The sequence below is a fragment of the Ixodes scapularis genome, unplaced genomic scaffold, assembly GCF_016920785.2.
Source record: "Ixodes scapularis isolate PalLabHiFi unplaced genomic scaffold, ASM1692078v2 PGA_scaffold0__279_contigs__length_252992795, whole genome shotgun sequence".
Classification (NCBI taxonomy): Eukaryota; Metazoa; Arthropoda; class Arachnida; order Ixodida; family Ixodidae; genus Ixodes; species Ixodes scapularis.
Window position 1 is genome coordinate 212,881,255 of NW_024609835.1, and position 18,004 is coordinate 212,899,258.

Sequence of the window (18,004 nt, forward strand, 5' to 3'; positions counted from 1 at the left end):
CCAACAACGCGTCGACGCTGCCCGCTACAACCTTCGCTGTCGGGACATCCACTTCCAGCCCGGAGATAGGGTTTGGGTCTGGACTCCCATTCGTCGCCGTAGTCTCAGCGAGAACCTTCTCAAACGCTACTTCGGACCCTACAAAATCATCCGACGCCTCGGCGATCTGAACTACGAAGTACTACCCGACGGAACGCGCCCATCTGCAAGACGCCCGCCACGACCTGAGGTGGTGCACGTCGTCCGGCTCAAGCCGTACTACGAACGATAGAAGTCTAGACTTTCGTCAAAGAGTGAACTGTTAAGTGCGACTCGCAAGTCTGCTATTCTTTTGCTGGGGATCTGTGTTCTCGTTTTGTGCTGCATTGGGACGATGCACTTTCTTAAAGGGGGGGGATAATGTCGCGAGCGCAGCTGGCCAAGGAGGCAGCGCGCTCGTGGCCTAATGGTTATCGCGCGTGCTTTCCACGCTGAAAGCCAGGGTTCGATTCCTGGCCGTTGAGGCGCTGTTTTGTTGACTCTGTAAAGTAATGTTCTGGTAAATTCGAGAACCATGTTGATTGTTCGAGGCCAGGATGTTCAACGCGCCGAACCTTCTACGCCGAAGGATCCAGAAACCCACGCGGGTGTACATAAGGGATTCCGCAAGGCGAGCGGAGTCAGTCTCGCCCCAGCGTTCGACTCAGCTGTTACGCCGACTTCGACGCCCGCGACGCTCTGTTATTATCTTTTGTACCCTTTTATTTTTGGGCACAAGTTCGCCCCATTAAACGTTTCAGTTTCTCCAGTTATTCTTTGTTTTCTCGCCTGTTTACTTGTGACAATATTACTATATTAATATAATTTATAAATTTATAAAAAGTTTGAATAGTATACTACGTAATTCTTAACTTTACGTGATGTTAGCAAACTTTTTTTCTTGAATCTAATGTGAGCATTGCGTTAAAAAAACGTGTTATAACGAGGATGACTTATCTTGTGAACCTAGTATTCACATATCTAAGTGATTAGGTACACACTAGCTAGGCAGATAAAAATATTAGGCCAATATTTGGGTAAAATTGGGTACCTTGGCCAAAGTTGGGCCGACTTAGCCAATTCGCACTCAGTATAGGTAAATGTTAGGGAGTTCTTGCTATATTTGGCATATATTGGGTTGTGTGTATGTTTATACAGCCTAGAACTTGGTCTGCCTCACAGGGGCGACGAGTCTCCCAGCTGTAGATGAGCAATTTAGCCAGTGCGGTAGAACCGCTAGCCTGGGGTCTTTAACGTGCATCACGCAGTAGTGATACACGACCGCACGCCGGTACGATGCTCATCCAGATCGAAACGGGCATGGGTGGGGCTCGAACCCAAGATCCCTGGGTTCTGCAGCGCGAGCTTTCGCTCCACGTGCTCCGAGCTGGTGTGCGCTAGACCACTCGGCCACCGATCCCCCCCATTTGGCATATATAAGCCAGTGTATGCCGCATATTGGCAGATATTGGGATATTCTTGATATAGCTCTCCGATATTATCCAGTGTGTGCCCAATATTGGTTATGATGACACTCTTGACATTGCTCCACAATATTACCAATATTATTAAAAATGTGCCAAATATTGGTAAACATTGGTATAATCTAGTGTAGCTGTTAAATATTATCCAGGATGTGCCTGACAGTGGTGACTATTAGGACATTCTAGGAATAGCTGCAAAATATTACCAATATTATTCCACATGCGCTCAAATTTCATTATGTGTCTACATATTCCTGATATAGCAACAAAATAAATATCTGCACATACATATACATTTAGAAAGGAAGAAGTAATTACATTTTCGAGCATAGATGAAATATTGCGTTAAGAAATGCTAGTAGTAATTTCATTGTGTTAGAAATGTACATCTTTCTTGGTTTTTCGTTTTGTTTTTACGTTTCATATGAATATATATTGTGTGTGCCGTGCAAGTGCTGCGCTGCTCTGAAACTTGTATGGGGTACGGCACCTGGTTGAAGTATTTTAATACACCTTTTGTCCCTTCCACCACAAAGGTAACATTTTTGTATTTGAGGCGTGGCGTCGCAAACACACTTTTGAGAAAAAAATCCTTAGCATGTATCCATATCTGTATTGAGCAAAACCAGACAGGTCGGGAGCCCTAAGCGTTTACCTCTCAGTTATGCTGATGTGCCTAACGGCAGGTTAACGTTCGCTGAGGCTCGCGTTTAATCAGTCAAACTTTGATTGGAAACACATTAGACACGCACCAAGCGGTCCGGCGGAGAAGTTGGACAAAGTTTGAACACCTTGTCATTAAAAAGGTTTGATTCACACACCGGTTGTTGAAAATAGCACACTTCCAAAATACTGAAGCTGTCGTGCGTCCGCACATCAATAACAAAGGTCATTTCGTCAGCGTGATGAGATTAGAAAAACATATTTCTCCTAAGAATATAAAGCCTACAAATGCTTTGCCGTGATGCTCGCAACAATCCAGTCTTATTGCAAAAATACATGTGATACATCTTGCGTTAATACGTCTACTATTGAAGTTAGAAAGCGCCGTACGAAGGCGAGAATTTTACTTTCCACAGATTGTTCAATTTGAACTGGTAACGCAGATCGACCGCTCTGTTCCTCGCTCTGGCACGTGTTGCTCTAACGGCTCGAAGCACGCTTCTCCGAAGTATTTTGACGTGCCATCGCACTCTACCGTGAACTTGAAATATCGTTAGGCTAAATATATAGGAGACTCTTCATGGTCAATGTTAGTGAAAATAGTATTTTTGGGATATATTTTGCAATGCATCTTTTTCCCGTTACTCACAATACCTCAATTGTCGAATACGTGTTCGTAATATCACTGCGGACGCCTAATATCACACTGCTGAGAGTGCCGCGTGCATTATCGAGAAGATAGCTTCTCCGTTCATCTAAAAGATTCACGTATATTCTTACCCCGAGCTTACAAGATAAGGAGGCGAGAATGACACCTAGTCAGTCTCGCCCTACCTTTTTCCCGAAAATTCTAGGTCGAATACTTCAGATGACGAGCATAGTGGATAAATAGCCGCGTGCGGTATTGCCGATTAATTTCACTGGTTCTTTCTCGAGATAGCCAGCTGTTACGGCGACGCACCGTCGATTTCTGCTGCCGCAGTCGACGCTCGCTGCGGCTTTCTCGGCGTCTGTTGTTCTTTTTATCGTTTCTTTCGCAAGTTCGCCGGCATTAACTCTTTAGTTCATTCTATTTTCGCCTGCGTCATCCTCTGTCACTCGTAACATGCTGGTATAAGTGCGGGCTAAGAGTATATGCGAATCATTTAGATGAACAGAGAAGCTATATTCTCTATCTTGCACGCGGCATTGACTCAGGTTAGGCAGCAGTCACAAGTAGTGCCGTCCCATAGTGACTGTCCAGATCACCACAAACACGACGTTCCGTAAGAGGGCAAGGGAGATGAGGATGCCCAGCAGGAAGGCTGTGGCGATGTTTAGGTAGCGCAAGTAGCTCCGCACCGTCCGGCGCCACGGCAGGAACAGTCAGACGGCCAGCACACCCACCACAAGGAACGTCCGCACGATCCAGCCCTTCAGAGGAACCGGGTCGTAGATTTAAGCAAACGGCTCGTTGGCGCCAACTAAGAACTTCTCCAGGTGCATGTCCAGCCTCAGCCTCTTCTTTTCATCTAGGGGCTTGCGGTTGTACGAGTCCTTGGCCCCCTCGTCCCCCTCGGCCTCCTTATCTCGCAAAACATTCTAGGTCGAATATTCGAGTTGACAACCGTAGTAGATAAAGTGCCGTGCGCCGTAAAATCAATTCAATTTACCGGTTCGCTCTTGCATAAGACAGCTGTTAGGCCGACGCACCGTCGCTTGATGCATACGCCTTGATGTGGCTCCCGGTACCCCTCACCACGAAGTTCAACTTCGCTGATGCTTAAGCCGCGCGGTGAAAGCTTGTCGCCCCTCGCTCCTCGTAGGAGAAACAAGGAGCGGCAACCCTTGGATGTAGAGTTGCCGAAGACGACTTTGGACACATCCTCCCAAAACGTTGGAGGGCCCCCACTCTAGCGAAGACAAGCATCGCGACGACTATTCCGCAAAAAGTGCCCATCAACCTCAGTGTTTTCATCGACGAACACAAAGCGTCGGCGCTTCTTGACACCACGGCGGACCAGTCCGTTTTGAGTGGGAGGCTCACTCGACGCCTTCGGAGGGTGAGAACGCTATCGAACGGACCTCAAATACATACCACCGGAGGGCGCGTACGTCATTACACCAGTCGGCAGGTGCACCGCTCGCATCGAGATTCACGGCGAGCCTTGCCCGGTGAAATTCATCGTTCTAGAGGACTGCGCGAGAGACGTAATCCTAGGGATTGACTTTTTATGCGAGTACGGTGCTCTCATCGACCTAGAAGAGAGCACGTTCACGCTTCAAAAACTTTACCAACACCGGAGGGCTACAAATAAACAGCAGCTGTGGTCCAAGTCCTCACCGACCACGTGAACCGGCATGCCACCGCTATTGAGCGTTCTTATAACCATCAGGACCGATGCACCCACGTCCTGGGAAGCTCTCCTGGAAGGCAGCGTTCAACTGCTCCTAAAAAGGGGAATTGGCGTCGCACGAAACATTGCGGGTTTCAAAGGAGGACGTGCAACTGTTTCCCTGCCGAAGTTTAGACAGGAGTCGCAGCACGTAACTAAGGGTACTGCCTCGGGGTACGTCAAGCAACTTCAAGTGTCAGGCGCCATTACCGCCAATCTCCTTGAAACCTTCGCATCTTAGTCCAACAGCGCTCACCGTTCGCAGCTCCATGTCGACCCAAAGTTGTCCGCTTCAGAATGGCGACGGCTAGTTGAACTTCTCAGTGACTTTAGCGAGTACTTCGCGACGTCATCAAGAGTGCCACAAGCGATTGTAGCAAAGCTTCACACCGTTACTAACGACGACGCACTGCCTATTCACCAGTTGCTGCGTCTGGTCTCGTTAAACGGGAGGGAGGTAATCGAAAAACAGCTCCAGGAAATGCTCGACGACGGCATAATCCAAACTTCATCTAGCCATGGACGTTCCCATATGTCCGTGTAAAGAAGAACAGAGAACTGCTGTTCTTCGTCGATTACCATCGACTCAATGCCGTGACAAAAACATATGCCAACCCGCATTCCAGAATCGACGACACCCTTAATCGGTAGCACCCGCACGGTATTTTTTGTCAATGGACATGAAGTGCGGCTACTGGCAGATTGAAGTCTACAAGCGAGATCGCAAGAATACAGCCTTCGTTACGCCGGACGGACTGTACGAGCTAAAATAATTTCCTTCGGGCTATGCACAGCGTTGGCAACAATTCAACGCTTTATGGTCGCAGTTGTGGCTGCCTTTCAATAACAAAGCTCTCTCATCTACCTCGACAAATGCCTGAAGTCGTATATATTGCACAAACAAAACTTTTTTACTTGTTTTTTAGAAGTTAAATTGTGTCTTAAATAGGGTTTTTATCAAATGGTCTTTTTTGTTTTAGTTCAGCGTCCGTTTGACAACATAAGCCTACAAGTTTGTGCCACGCTCATCTTAACGGTGCCACCTTGAAGCGAAAACACGCGTGATAGTCTGGTGTCTAGACGTCTAATCTTACAATAATGGAGTACAGCGCGAATACGCCATTTTCCATGTAAAACGACTGCTTCATTCGCACTAGGAAAGCAAATTAAGGGCTCGGTTCATCGCCCTGCTACGTGTTGCTCTAACGGCTCAAAACAGGCTTCTACGAAGTATTTTCACCTTCCGTCGCTATAAGCTGTGAATGCGAAATAACATTACACTAAAAGGGTAGGGCATTTCTTCATGAACAAGCTGACTTGAAATGGGATTCACGTTCCCTTTATGCGCAAAAGCTCAATTTACGTAAATGCAATATGCGTATACTTTCTCACGCAGAATATGCGACTGGAGACATTATGTAAACTCTCCAATTTGCATACCAAGTTCCGCAGAACTTCTAGCCATTGGCAATCGTTCTTAGAATAAAATCACTCCCAAAAAGCGATGTTGCGGGTAATTTGAACCTTGAAAATGATAATGGTCAAGGGCAAGAACATATCAGCGATCCGTTTGCGAAAATTCGCGAGGTATTAAATGGACCAAATAATGAATATTTTCCGTTCGCTAAATACTACTCATAATTACTCCCTAACGTCAATAACCTAATAAAGTTGCCTTAATTTTATTATTTTTCTAAGCAGCGGTAGTTGGCAGATAGATTTGAGAAATTTGAGCGTCGTTCATCCCCTCAGCTCAAAGCTAGATCAAGCGGCCACGTGGCCTGGTGCCTACCCTATGTCGCCAACGTTAATTACAGCCACACGCTGTGGTCGGCAAAGCAGAAAACGCGCTGAGTTCCAGGCTTTTTTAGAGTTCAGCTATTTTCATCACCGCAGTGGTTGGACACGAGCCACTACCCGAGTTCCCGCCGAGGCAAAGATTTTTACGAGCCGGAGTCGAGGGCTTGCGTATTTCTCTTGTTCATGATCCATGAGCAGCGCCCGACAGTCTTCAGGCGGGTGGTCTCGATCCCACAATTACGTCGTCAAGCTTTGCGAAGGCGGCACTGAAAGGCAATGTCTAATTTTATTCTCGCAATTTCCCCTCGACAAAGGAGCGTCTGATCAAATATGGCCTGTGCGAGTATACTTGAGCCACAATAGGACCAGCACACCTCTGAAAAGTCGTGAATATTTTATCCCGATATCGTTTCATGACCCTTTTATGAGCGCAAATGGTGTTTATTTTTACTTCCCTAAACTGACATATATGGCAAACATCGTCAGCTTCAGCGTTCTGCGTTGAACGAATGACACACTCTCACATTCACTCAACCCGCATCTACCGTGATAACATGGTCAATACCGCCTAGAAAGATGTGCCTGCCCATGACGCCGTCATTAGTGAATCCCTGAACGTAGCCTTCTCTATACGCACAAAGCCTGGCAGTTCGACAACGGGGCCATAGACCGCCCGGTCGCAGATTTGGAGCCCGAGGATCTGGTAGTACAGAGCATCAAAGAGCCAAAATTCAAGGAGAGAGAGAATAAACATCTTTATTGATCAAAAGAAGCTTCGGGAGGCGTCCTTAGTCCAGGATGCCTTGAGCTCGGGCCGCGTCTTGGGCCTCGCGACCAGTCGTAGCTAATCGTCGAGGTCGGAGCTGGCCAAGGCTCTCTCCCAAAGCTCGGTGGTGGGGAAGAGGATGGGGGGATGTAGTGATGTTTGGGAGCAGCCTCCTACCATATGTCGGAGGGACCCGGGTTCTCCGCAGAAGCGGCATTGCGAAGAAAAGTCAGTGGGGGCTAGGAGGTGGTTTCTTGTGGGGTTGGGGAAAGTATTAACTTGTAGCGCACGGAGTATTCTTTCCTGTTCTCTAGGTAGTGATTTGTGCCAAAATTCAAGTAACCGAGACGTCAGCGCACAGCATTTGCAGCGGCGAGGACCCGAAGCAAACTTGTTTGTGTTTCGGCGTCTCGCCACAGCCGGGCGCCAGTCACGTAGCTCTCCTCTCATCAGTTGTCTGCCGCTCCTCCTTTTCCATTTCGGCGGCCGCTTCTCGCTGTGATCTGCCAGGATTTGTCAGTATATTTTTTTTCTTGCTTTGAAGAAAAAAAGACCTGAATCGCGCGCTGACGAAATCAAATAAAATTAAAAAGTCCTCAAGCAACTTCAACCTTGTCGCGGCAACAATAACACGCCTAAACTAGCTTACTCCAACATGATTCCAGTATTAAAACAAAATGTGTTTTAACACTAACATTGACCCTTATATTCCTCTTTGTTCTTGCAATGTCGATGAGCCGGTGGTACTAACAAGCATATATTGACCATTATAAGCTTGTGTTTATCCAACGTTGGTAAGATAATGGTTCAGACAAGCCAACAGTATTCATTTTAGGCCAGTCCCCATTAATCATTGGAAGGCCGATGCTATTGACAGGTAAACTTTGGCCCTTTTATTTTAGAGTCTCTTCAATGTTAGCAAGCCAAGTATACTCAAATGCCAACATTAACATTTTATGCCAGTACCCATCCAATATTCCCAAGACAAGGACACTGTCAGGCTAAGATCGCCCATTTTATGCCCATGTTCATCGAATATTCGCAAGCCAATAGAACTGACAAGCCAGCACTCACCATTTTATGCCAGTGTTTATTTCATATTTGCAAGCCAACGTAAATGACAGCGCAATATTTCCGATTGTATGACAGTGTTCCTCCAATATTTCCAAGGCAATCGAACTGACCGGCAAAAGTTGCCCAATTTTATGCCAGTAGACTTCCAATATTGATTGGTCGGTTGATAAGCAGGGCGATCACTGACGATTTTATATAATTGCGTGGACAGTGTTAGAAGCAAATCGGTTAAAGTCGACCATCATTGGACCTTTTTTGTTAGTGCTCTTTCAATATTCGCCCAACACCGTTTTCTGAATGGGACTATATTTACTTTCTCCTCCCGCTTCCTCCTGCAGAATTAAAAAAAAAAAAAAATGTACCCATTCTTTAACCAGTCCAAGATTAGATTGATAAACAATGCCAAACAGCTGATGTCTCCCTCGGCTGCGATTTGGTTCCTTTTACTCACCACCTCCAAGCCAAGTTTGGTACCAAAAACAAATTATAAGATATACTGTTTTTTTTTTGCAGAAGAACTCATTGTTTCGATTACACTCGATTTGTGCGTATGTGCGCCAACCACTTAAGTTGGATGTAAGACAACGGATTTAAAGCAACAATAAGAGATTTGATATTTCTACACGATTCATCGTTTTATAAACAAAGTGACGCGGGGCCTGTACTTCCTGTTCGCCTCGACGACCCGCTCATCGCGAGCACTCCCATGGGCGAACAATATCAAAATGAAAAGAGTCAAAGTACAGGCTAGCTGGTGGAAGTCACCCATTTCGTCTTTTACCCTGACACTGTGTTTTTTTTTTTTTTAAGAGCAGAAGTAACAGAAAAAACAGACAGGTCTCATTGAGACATGTCTATTTTTTCTGTTACTTCTGCTCTTCAAAAAAAAAAACCAGTCTCAGGGTAAACGACGAAATGGTTAATATCAACATCTTCGACTTGTTTTTGACCGCCTTCAGTCCTTCGGCCTAATCATCAAATTACAGAGGTGCTCTGACAATATTCGACTTTCTCGGTCATCATGTCACTGCCGGCGCTGACAAGGTTTTTGCGGTGAGTGATTTAGCTCAACCTACGTAACTGCGGAAGTTTCACTTGTTCCTTAACCTCCTCAACTTCTAGAGACGTTTTATTCCGGACTGTGCCCATGATCTCCAACACCGACGTATGTCGGGGCTGAAATGTCCGAGCGCGATTCAGTGACAAGCGGCTATTTTGATCGCTTAAAAAACAGTTATATTCTTTATTCGCACGTGCAGCCCAGCATTAGTCGCACCTGCCGTTACATGGCCTGGTGTTTGAGCCTGGCTCGCCGCTGTGACCATATATGGTACATGCCGCCACACGTCTATTTTCCATTTACGGCATCACTAACTAGATTGCTTTTCAAACTTATGAGTGGAACGTTTGAGAAAATATTTTGTTTACTTGACATACCTTAACTGTTATTGAGCTTTGCTACGCTGAAACAAAGAAAATTTAAAATGTCAGTTATTAGACTAATATTTTGCCTTCACGAATCTACGTAAAAGCTATTCGCAATAGAAACACCCTGTAATCCGCAAAGTAAGGTACGATATAATTGGGTTAATACTAACATGTTTCACGCAGTGCAGGATAACCTAACGCAAAGGTGAATGCTCGTGAGATATGTACTATTCAGTTAACTGGAACGTTGCCGGTTTGTTACATAACGTGAAATAAATATAACGTTGTATATAAATAACAGGAGGAAACCCTCTTTACAAACTACAGTGTGCCATGCTTTCACCAGTGAAGAGAAATTCAAGTCTTCCTAAAATGGGCCAATCCGGAGCGCAATTTCGTCTGTTTCTTTTACAGGACTTCTGGTGTCGTCAGAACGCCGATCTCTGACAGTCTCTGATTTACGGATGTGAATCAGTGGGTAGATGTCAATCAGTGGGCAGTGGTTAGTGGGTAGACATCAAGGCAGCTTGATTTGAGGTCTACCATTTATCCTTCGATCACAGCCCATCAGAGCTTGGCATTCTGACGTCAACAAAACCCCTGCAGAAGAAGCAGACGAACTTGCGTTCCGCTTTGATTTCTTGTCTATCTGGTTCTAAGCAAAGTCCCTTATATCAACAACTCATCGTCATAATGCCATTTGTGCTTTAGGTTACAATAATACTTCTTATTTTTTTAAATGGTTACACGTTATTTGATCCCGGTACTAGGGCCGTTCCTGGGTCATTTTGTGTTTTAACAATGCATAAATGCCCGATAAATATTTGCATATTACTTATTTTTGTTTAAATGGCATGAAACAGCTAAGTGCAATTATAAAAGTTTCACTGGTGAGTTCACACGCACTACGTCTACCCGTGAAATATTCCAACATCCTCGAAGTTAGAGCAAAACATCCAGCAGGAATTAAATTTAAATGGGGTGCTTCAATTGTGAATTGAAAGTAAAAGCAGTTCAATGAACAGCCACCTGTTGGTAAAACCGTTGGCTCTCCCTTTGCTGGCCCCAACGGGGCCAGCCAAGGGAAAACCAACGGTTTTACACTTTCTCCTTGTAAACTGGCAAAGGGTGAACGATAGGTCCCACATTGCGTGTCGACGGCTTCGTCATGAGCCCCGTTTGCGAGAGCAACGCATATATAGGGTGTTTCAGAGAACTCAAGCCAGATTGCTGCTGCGAAAACTACTAATCACAATGAAAAAAGGCGTGTGTCGTATTGGCCCTGGGCAGGGGCCCATTTAGGAGAAATATTAAATTCGCCGATAATTAAGTTGTTAATTACTTTTGGATATAGACCTGTTTAATGGTGTGTTTAAGCGCATGGTTTCAATTAGAAAATTGCTCAGCATCGTCGAAAAACAATAAATCAACAAACTGCATAACTATAGAAGGCACGCGAAGCATTTTACGGCTTTCTGAAAAACCGCACCAATTCGAAGGGTTTTTAAGTTTCGCTTTGCTATCAGAGCGCCTCTCGGCCCCTGCGGCACCGCGCCCCGTGGAAAAAGAGTGCAACCAACCTCTGCTGCGCTGTCATCGCGCGACGCAGCAGAGGCTAGTTGCACTATCTCTCCTCGGGGCGCGGTGCCGCCGAGGCCGAGAGGCGCTCCGATAGCAAAGCGAAACTTAAAAACCCTTCGAATTTGTGCCGTTTTTCAGAAAGCCGTAAAATGCTTCGCGTGCCTTCTATCGTTCTGCAGTTTGTTGATTTAGTGTTTTTCGACGGTGCTGAGCAATTTTCTAATTGGAACTGTGCGCTTAAACACAATATTAAAAAGTTAATTACGCAAAAATAATTATCAAGTAAGTTATCCCGGACTTCATAATTTTTCTAGCTGGGCCCCTAGCACTGGACCAAAACGGCACAAGCCTGTTTTCGTTGCAATGAGTAGTTTTCGCGGGAGAGATCTGGCCTTATTTCTCTAAAACACCCTGCATATTTCAGCTTGACGCAGCAAAAAGCATGATATTTCGAGGCAGTAAAAGCTCACTCAGGGGATACCTAGTCACGTTCCGATCGGCGCAACAGGGCCGTAGCTTCCGCCGTTCTGGCACGTTATGCTATCACGGCTTCCTAACCTTCCCAGTATTTCTTGCTACAGATAGAAGGCTAAGCAGCGCCACCAGAGTAATACCTCACGTTTGAACAATGCAGTGGCCACTCCCAGGCATACCCAACGTTTTTTTGCTTCAGTCACTAGATAGCGCCAAAACTTGACAACATTGCAAAGTATATATTGCTGCTTACTAGACTTTTTTTTTTGTTGTGTTAACGATCGCAATTTAAAAAACAAATAACTAGGAAACAATTAAAACAGATATAAATTGTTTTAGCACTTGACTTTAATTGTCTGGGAAGGGAAAAAGCGTACATTGTTTTAAAATAAGAAACGTTAATTGCACCCAGTAACACAAGAGAAAGCGTTGGTCAATTCCACCTTTGTTTAATTTGATTAAAATAGACGTGACAATTTTGTTATAAATGTCATTTTATTTCCATAGGTGGCGTTTTAGTTTCAGATACTTCCTACTCGGTACCATATTTTTCGGAGCATTTTCAGATCGACAGATCTACGCGCTCTGTTAAAGGTACTTGCGTTATGATTGTAAACAAAAAAAAACAATTGCTCTAGTTTTCTTTTTTTAACTCAGTTGAGAGGTATACCATTTCATGGCCGATCATAAAGGGGAGAAAAAAAAAAGCCTGTGAAAAATGCGGAAACAGAAATACCGGCGCGGGATACTAGACCGGGCTAGTCAGAAGAAAGACGTTGGATCTTCGTTGTAGCGACCAGGTTCTAAAAGAATCAACCCACTTGCTTGCTTTTTGACAGGTCTTTTCGTTGACCCGTATATGATTACATTTATCATATAGGCGCTAGGACTTGAGAATGCCGTCACACTTGATGCTCACCATGACCGAGAGTTTAAAGGATTCCTCTAGTGTAAAACCCTGACGCTGGAGGATACGATGAACCCGAAAATCCCTAAATACCAAAGCATTTCTTAAAATTACTTCAGCTCCACATCTGGACACCACCGATCAACGGCAAGTGGCCTCGACATTCAACCTGTGGCCTCCACGCCTTTTCCTCGATGTTACATTGCTCTATGTAACATTGCGATCCCAATCGTTTTTTGCGTATACTTGTGTGCCTATACTTTTGTTTCATTTCTTTTATAATCAACTAGTGCTTTTTCAGCGATATGTCAGTGTTACGTCATACTAATTACCATTACAAATCCACAAACTACAACATATCGACAGCCCGTTACGAATAATTAAGAAAGATCAAAACGAGTGTGTGAAGGGCAAAAACTACCTAATTAAAACTGTTAACAAAAACGAGGGTACAACCCGCGATTGAGACTGTTAAGACCATTTAACAGATAGTTTTCTTTGAACTATCGTCTTGTGCTGAAGACTTAAATATTGATAGTTTTAAATAAATAAGTGCACTTTTAATGCTACATTCTATATTACGAGAGGTGACTGAGAATATTACCCCCGTTAACTACACATATTTTTTTTACGACCGCGCTGGAACAACATTTACATAAATAAAAAAAAAGAAACTATCGGTGTTTCAAATATATAGATGTATCTTAACTCCCCACAAAAACACGTATTTCTAAAATGACTTTAGTGGTAACTTTAAGCGCACATCTTATTTTGCCTCGCTACTGAATTGCAAAACATGTTTAAGCTTTCTGCCCACCTTTCATTCCACGAAAAAACACTGTCGCCTTTCTTTCCGTCGCTTTAGTCCAGGAACATTGTAACCGTCTCTAGTGGCGACATAGAGTAATTAGATTGCAAAAAAAAATTAAAAAAAATAAAGCGAAGAACTTAAATTGCTAAGCCATTGGAGGAAAGCAAGAACAGGTTCCCACAGCTGCCATATACATGTGGCAGCAAAAACTAAAAAGAAGAAACGCGCACCACTCCAGACTAAAGTGGTAGTCAAAAATTAGTTCACCCAGCTACCGAATCTATCTTCGCCTTGTACAGGGACGACTTTTCCATTGCACGATCGATGCGGTCGCGCATCAACGGTGACAAGTGTCGAGCGGGTCCATTTATCACAGACCCCCGAAGAGGCATTAGGCTTGGCCCGGAACACGCGGCGGTTCCTCCCAGAAACGTATGCTCAAAGTCTGAGAGCAAATAGAGTCTCAGCGGCTGTTTACTCACCCATTTGGCTCTGGAGCGGATGATATCCGAGAGCGGAACACGACGAGCTGACACCGCCGAAGCCGAGCCGCAGGAGGAGCAGGCACAAGCTTCGGTAGCTGAGTACCATGGGCGCTGGGCTGACGACCGCGGACGAGGGGAGGGCCTTCCGCACCGGACCGAAGTCTGGACCCGAGTGGGACACCGCCACCTCAACACGCAAATGAAACCCAAAAAAGCGGCGACGAGGGGGACATGAAGAAGAGGAGCGAGACCAAGTCCCAAGACAAAGAACTGCTCCGCCCTGGTGCCGCCACCGTCGTTGCGGTCCCTCTTTCCGCCTTCTGGGAGCGCGCGTGCATGGGAGCGTCCGCCGTTCTTTCGATAGCTATCCCGCGCTAATCGCCAATGGTGGGACGCAGTTTCTGGCCAGAGCAAACCTCGGCGGCGGCGGACTTCTTAAGCGACCCTCAAGCAGCAATGACGGGGTCCAGTGATCAACGTAAGTATCCGCCGATCAGTTGGCCGTTTTCGGAGAGCGCGCGCGGGGACAGCGCGCGGGCGGTGCTCTCGATTCCTGCGTGTGCGCGCACGTGTGCGTGCGTGCGTGCGCGCAAAACCTTCCCAACGTCTCGATGCGTGCGGGAGTGTGTGTCCGTATGTCGCCGGATACGGTAATTCGAGCATAAATAGTAGTGGTGGAAAGCCTGCCCAATGTGTGTTGCGCTCGCATTGTTAGAGGTTACGGTCATTAGTTTTTTTTTTGTTTTTTTTTTTCGGATGGCGGGAAACGACAGATGGCAGGGAAGTTCTTAATAAGGGTCGCATGAATTGATTATCAAGTGAAAATGATCGTGGCGCCCGCTTCTCTTTTGGGGGAATGGGTGGGTTCGAATTAAGAATACTCTTCCGGGAAGGAAGAACGATAAAATGGGGAAAATAGGGTCGCCGCGGAAAAAGGGACATCGATGCATCGAAGGGGAGGGAAGCTCTGGAAGGAGATTGTGCATTAGCGTTAGTTCTGCGCGTTCTCTTCCAGAATAATGTTAAGATGGCGTCGCCTAGACTGGCGGCGGCGCCAAAGGCGTCTTCAATTTGCTCGTTTTAAGCTTTGTTGCTCCGTTCACTCAACGCCCGTTAAGCATTTACATAATCATAAATTCCACTTGCTGCATTTAGTTTTATATTGGGTTCGGAGCGGTCGCTTCTTACCACCCAGTCCTGATTTTAGGAATTTTAGGCGAATATTCATTCGCCTTTTTCGATGGCGATCGGGCAGATAAAGTGGTGTCCATAGCGTCCAATCTCTTGGGAGAAAGTAATTCTAAAAAAAGATTCCATAATCGGTCTGATTTATTTTCATTTTCTCAGGTTCAATTACGTTTCGCTCTAGCTAATGAGGGTCGCCAAAGTGGAACAGTCTTAGTTTTCTCAAGTTTTAACGACGCTTGTCAGATTGAATCATTCGGAAACTAATGGAGGAGTTTCTTTGTACATTAGGAGCCCGAGAGTTAGGAACGTTGTAGTAAAGAAGATTAGATATGGATGCGTGTAGCACACTTTAAAATTATCTCATTGGTACAGTTATTTACGTATGCTTTAATTAATCAGGTTCCATTATCACTGTTTACAATACAGTCTATATGCATACTTTATCTCAAAGCAAACGAATCATGTGCGAATAAATTAATGTTAACTTTATAATTAGTAAATAGGGAATTGAAATGGGTCAGTGACTGTTAAGAATGCATATACGTTTCCTCCATTTTAGTCACTGAATCTCGGCCTTTAGCTCGCAAAAATAACTCGACATCTACAACCTAAAAAAACTATGGTAAGGAATTCTCAATCCTTACGCTCCTAGGCCATGCTTTCAATTATAGAAATACATCTTGACGTTCCATGGATTGGCGATTTCTATATGATTACCCCTATGAAATTTCATCTGAAGTACGGATTTTTATGGAGAGTTGAATTTTTCTTTTGTTACTCTTAAACTGCCGTCCACGGTGACTAGGGCCTGCATAGCATCACGCGTCAACGTTCGATAGACCTCCTAATATCTGAAGCGTTTCTCATTCCTTTCTAATGCCCACCTACGGGCAAGTTAGAACAGTGAGAGCCTATACATATCCTCGAATTGGGCGAGTCAATGAACATTCTAGATCTGCGCGAGTCTATTGATATCCTACTTTCTTTATATCCTGTGAAATTAAGTCACTGGATGCGTGCGAGCTAGATAAATATCTCGGAGATGTAAGGCTGCGTTTGTACATATAGAAACTGCAAAGGTGCCTACGCCGGCATCCAATTTCGCCATTGTAATGCATAATTATACCAGCATTGTTTGGCACCTCTTTTACTAACCAAGCCCACCGGCGCATTTAACCACTGTAAATTATGTTTCGTCAAGAAGGTAAATAGTACAAGAATGTCGAACTGTAGGTTCGACGGATGATTGCTAGTTAAACACGAACAGGAGAAATTTCGTCAAAGGAGACACATATCTGTTTTTTTGTTCCTAAACAAGTTTTGCTTGCGCATATTCGACAAAAAAATCGTTACTGATTCGATACATTCGCGCCGCCCTACGGACCTCTCTATTCAGCGAATGGCAGAAATCAACTAGCGCTGTTGCAGTATTTTGTATTATTGTATTCTGAGACATTAGATTTTATTTTAGCACTTCGGGTCCACAGACCCACCATGTGTTGCCACTGTGGTGAGCAGAGGCTGTTTATTGTTGACGGTGATATATATATATAAAAAAAGTAAACAACGCCGTAAATTTCGGAGCTCGCTAAACATTGTTTTGTTCGCCAAAACCGTGTACAGATAACAAAAACTGTACCATTCCTTCAATTATGTAACTACAACTGTCGTAAAGAATCAAATATTACAAAAAAAACTTAGCATGAATTTAAGTGCCTTTTAATTTATTGCTTAATATACAGGGTGTTTTTTCTTATTCTTACACATTTGGTAAAAAAAAAACCATGAAAGCTGCACTAAAGCGGTTTGTGCAGGTGGGCCAGGCGGACATTATGTGGGCGGCTAACCTTTGCGATGAGTCGGCTAATGAATTAAAATTCGTTAATTAATTTTTCAATTACTGAAAATAAACATATGGTTTTAATTAGAAACTTGCTGAACATCATCGAAAGCCCCTAAATCAACTATTTTTAGGAGGATATAACGCTGGGGCAGCATTTTACGGCGTTCTGTATAAACCCTTCATTTGGACGCGTTTCTAGATTTCGGTTTCTTATCGGAGTGCATCTACGCGCCCGCGATCCCGCTCCCCGGTGGTCGCGCCGTGAAGCCACCTCCTCGCCTCCCTCGTAGAACGGAGGGTAGTAGGGCGCACGTGTGTTGCGCGTCTCAGCCACTGGGGAGCAGGACCGGGGGCGCGGTGATGCGCTCCGATAAGAAACCGAAATCTAGAAACGCGTTCAAAGGGAACGCATTTACAGAACGCCGTAAAATGCTTCCCCGGCGTTATATCCTTCCAAAATATTTGATTTAGTGGTTTTCGATGATCCTCTACAAGTTTCTGACTGAAGCCATATATTTATTTCCACTAATTAAAAAGTTAATTAACGAATTTTAATTAATTAGCCGACTTATCGCAAAGATTAGCCACCGACATGATGTCCGCCTGGCCATATAACCCACCTGCACAAACCGCATTAGTGTAGCTTTCACGGTTTTTTTTAAACAAATGTGTAAGAATAAAGAGAGACACCCAGTATATTTAGATTAAGTATACACGTGTATTTGTCGACATTCTGGGGAAAAAAAAAACGTTGCAGTTAATTCTGCATTGTAATTTATGGTGTGAGTTATAGGGCGTAAAACCTCAGATCATCAAGCGTCTTTTGGTTTAGTGTTGGGCTGAACACTTTCTTCGGAACTCCAAAAATAAGCCGTCGTGCAGCTGTCCTGCTGCCTTAGTATTCGCAGCAAAGTAAACGCTATGCGTGTTTTTAGGCCAATCGTGTCTCCGGTTAGTATCACGTGACTGCAATCTTCAAGCTGGTGGCAAGGCAGCTAGCACGGGACCTGCTCGAAGACCACTGCTTTGTAAACCACGGACACATCATCCACTGCACTATCAACTCTGGGAAGACATTGCGAGAGGATACAAGTGACGAATCCTTTT

General features: G+C 44.7%; 1 protein-coding gene across 1 annotated transcript in view; it reads right to left on the minus strand.

Moving 5' to 3' along the window:
* Positions 1–13,982, minus strand: part of LOC121047176 (cell adhesion molecule 2-like) — a 535,225-nt gene extending 521,243 nt beyond the window's left edge. The window contains exon 1 of the mRNA XM_040502222.2: positions 13,864–13,982. Within this exon, the coding sequence (XP_040358156.1) occupies positions 13,864–13,972 (109 nt within the window). The 5' untranslated portion in view covers positions 13,973–13,982. The remainder of the gene's footprint in view (positions 1–13,863) is intronic.
* Positions 13,983–18,004: the final 4,022 nt, after the last annotated feature.